The sequence below is a fragment of the Euphorbia lathyris genome, chromosome 9 (genome assembly GCF_963576675.1).
Source record: "Euphorbia lathyris chromosome 9, ddEupLath1.1, whole genome shotgun sequence".
Classification (NCBI taxonomy): Eukaryota; Viridiplantae; Streptophyta; class Magnoliopsida; order Malpighiales; family Euphorbiaceae; genus Euphorbia; species Euphorbia lathyris.
In genome coordinates, this window is record NC_088918.1 from 38,872,965 (window position 1) to 38,876,865 (window position 3,901).

The 3,901-nt window shown below is 38.2% G+C and overlaps 1 protein-coding gene across 1 annotated transcript; it reads left to right on the forward strand.

The window, feature by feature from the left end:
- Positions 1–581: 581 nt before the first annotated feature.
- Positions 582–1,803, forward strand: LOC136207348 (uncharacterized). Its single transcript, XM_065998615.1, has 2 exons — positions 582–1,089; positions 1,175–1,803. The coding sequence occupies exons 1-2, from the start codon at positions 582–584 to the stop codon at positions 1,801–1,803; spliced, it is 1,137 nt and encodes a 378-aa protein (XP_065854687.1).
- Positions 1,804–3,901: the final 2,098 nt, after the last annotated feature.

The following is a 3,901-nucleotide window of genomic DNA, read 5'->3' on the forward strand; positions in this document are numbered from 1 at the left end:
ATGTGGAAGATCGTGTGTATAGAATCATTGGAGATAAAGGCCTTGCCTCTAAATTCAAGAATGGCAAATGGAGAACAATATTAGAATCATTAACCATTGAGGAGTACGAGACCAATCTTATGATGATGAAGGAAAAGATGAGCAGGTTCAAAGGAGTTATCTCGTATGTTGAGGAGACGTGGTTGGTGCATAAGGAGAAGTTTGTTGTTGCTTGGACAAAGGAGTTCCTACATTTTGGTAACACAACTACTTGTCGAGTGGAGAGCGAACATGCTAGTCTAAAGCAATGGCTCAATACGGCAACTGGGTCCCTTGACACGGTATGGCAGAAGGTTCACAAGCAGATTGAATCACAAGCAACCAATATAAGGTATTTGCAATTTCTTCTACTGCGATTTTGGAATTTGCATTTAGGGTTGTATCATTTCAATAACTAATAATAATTTTGTCTTCGTATCAGGTACATGCTTGAACAGTCGCGGCTTCGTCAAGCAGTCACTTTCACCGGACACCCATTAAGCCAACTTGTATTCAAAGTCTCTCATTATTGTCTGCAGTTGTTGAATCAAGAGTTAGAGCGTATGAGAGGGTTGAGCCATGAAGTGTACGTGCATTGCGGTTGTGTATTGAGAACATCGCATCAGATACCATGTGCATGTGAACTGAAACGAGCTTGTGATCTGGAACAAATGATTAGTTCTGAGAGTGTTCACGTGTTTTGGAGAACACTTTTAATCAATCATGGTCACACTGATAAAAATGACGGGCGTAATGATCTGAACGAGGAGCAGCGATATTTTAAGTCCTTAGTGGACCAAGTCTCTAAAGCCGACCCATCCGTAATGCGTAATATTTCAATGTTTATCCATGATCAACTACACCCTGATCAAGCTCAGTACACCGAACCCGATGTCAAAATTAACGTGCGGGGGCGACCTAAGGTGAGCAAATCCACAAAACGTATGCCGAGTTCTTGGGAATATAATGAAACTCGTCGTGGACGGGCTCGTTCTACTAGTTCATCTAGGAGTCGTGGTAGAAGTGGCAGAATTAGCTCGTCATCCTCGGTACATAATGCTGCCTCATCAGGTAAATTATATCTGATAAACCTAACTTTTTTTTTATAACTGTTTTGCAATATAAAGTTGTTTTACACTAATATACATGAATGCAGATGGAAAAACGTATCATGGTTCTGAATTCGTACATTCCGATAAAATAGTTGGCATAATTAAACCATACGTCGAATCATACTACGACGTTGTAGGTGATGGAAATTGTGGTTTCCGTACGGTAGCAACTTACATTTTTGGTGACGAAGAAGCGTGGCAGACAGTTAGGCATCACATTCGAAATGAAGTAATTGCTAACCGTTGTTTGTATCAAAGAGTGTTTGTTGATACTGTTGATGCAGCTCTTCGTAGAGTAAGTTGGGACGGTGCAGGTTGTACGCCGGATTATTGGATGATCGTTTGGGATGACTTGTGGCCGGTTGCTACCATGTACAATTCTGCTATCATGTTATTTGGCTTCTCAGGTGGGGACACATTAGCATTGTGTGGTACTATCTTACCATTGTATGCCGCATCGACTGCTACAAGACCATCACGTGAGATTTGTATAGCTCATTTAGGGAATCACTGCCAGCACTACATACGTTTAAATTTATCGCCTAACTTTCCGGTGCCCCCTATAGTACACTGGTGGTTTGTGCACCGAGGCCAAAGCGTTGTAGGATGGGAGCGCTTCTATCAGGATAGGGTGACACAGTGGACCAGATTGGCCCAACTTAGGGGATATTAGTGGTTGATATTCTGTAATGTTACAGGTGAATTCTGATGAATTATGTGTGGTTCTGTAATGTTACAGGTGAATTCTGATGAATTATGTGTGGTTCTGTAATGTTACAGGTGAATTCTGATCAATTATGTGTGGTTCTGTAATGTTACAGGTGAATTGTGATGAATTATGTGTGGTTCTGTAATGTTACAGGTGAATTCTGATCAATTATGTGTGGTTCTGTAATGTTACAGGTGAATTGTGATGAATTATGTGTGGTTCTGTAATGTTACAGGTGAATTCTGATGAATTTTGTGTGGTTCTGTAATGTTACAGGTGAATTGTGATGAATTTTGTGTGGTTCTGTAATGTTACAGGTGAATTCTGATCAATTATGTGTGGTTCTGTAATGTTACAGGTGAATTGTGATGAATTATGTGTGGTTCTGTAATGTTACAGGTGAATTGTGATGAATTATGTGTGGTTCTGTAATGTTACAGGTGAATTCTGATGAATTTTGTGTGGTTCTGTAATGTTACAGGTGAATTGTGATGAATTTTGTGTGGTTCTGTAATGTTACAGGTGAATTCTGATCAATTATGTGTGGTTCTGTAATGTTACAGGTGAATTGTGATGAATTATGTGTGGTTCTGTAATGTTACAGGTGAATTCTGATCAATTATGTGTGGTTCTGTAATGTTACAGGTGAATTGTGATGAATTTTGTGTGGTTCTGTAATGTTACAGGTGAATTGTGATGAATTATGTGTGGTTCTGTAATGTTACAGGTGAATTCTGATCAATTATGTGTGGTTCTGTAATGTTACAGGTGAATTGTGATGAATTATGTGTGGTTCTGTAATGTTACAGGTGAATTCTGATCAATTATGTGTTGTTCTGTAATGTTACAGGTGAATTGTGATGAATTTTGTGTGGTTCTGTAATGTTACAGGTGAATTCTGATCAATTATGTGTGGTTCTGTAATGTTACAGGTGAATTCTGATAAATTCTGATTAATATATTCGAACATGTGGTATTCCAACGGCTATATTCCAACGTCTATATTCCAACGTCTATATTCCAACGTCTATATTCTCCATCTATAAAATTAAACAATGTTGCTACTTCAGTTATCCACATTTACTCTTTACATTACGATCAACGAAAACTCTCAAACATAAATGGCTTCATCTGATTTTACCAACGAGTTCCCTAATTTTCCTCCCGAGAAAAGCATAGTTTCAACTTTGAATAAGTCTGATTGCACGACGAAGATGCTTGTTTACCAATACTACGCAATCCGTGTATATGGAGAGACATTTGTGAGTCCAACAATGTTCCATCCTGAATTTCCATTTATGTTTTGCTTCAAGCTTCCGTCTGCTGGTGAGTTTCCAATATACTCACTACACATGCTGTGGTTCTTATGTTATATGTATTACATGCCTTTTGAATTTGCTCTAGAGGAATGGTTGAACAATTTGAATGAAGGAAATATTCCTAGTCATATTCAAACATTTCTGAAGTGGTTTATGCCTATTGATGACTGGAAAGCTATGTTCGCCAGACTATTGCGTGATAATCAGAGGGGAATCATCCCTAAAAAAAATTTCAACTCCATCATCTTTTTAAGATGGACAGAGTCTGAAATTTCTCATGAGGTTCATCGAACTTATCCTTACTCGATCGTGAAAAATTGGGATCGCTATAAATTAGAGGTTCGAGTACTACAGAGTATCAGCGCTTCAAAGAACGATTACCTGCCAGGACGAGCTTGGCCAAGAAATAGAGGAAATGCTCCATGGAACATTTTTCCTGTGGAATATGAGACGAATATTGCAGAGGAGAAAGAGATATACCTTGCAATACAGTCAGGTGTACCAGCGACATCTTCACCAAACATTCAGGTGTACGAAGAAGATAGTGACTAATGTCTTTTTTTTTCCGGTTTATGTCGTTGTAATGTCTTTTTTCAGTTTATGTCGTTGTAATGTATTTTTACAGTTTATGCCGTTTATGTCGTTCTAATGTATTCTTAAATTTGCAATAATAACAAAACATACCACAAAAAAGTACTAAAATATCAATCCACCAAATTCAGTCAAAATAGTACTAAAATACT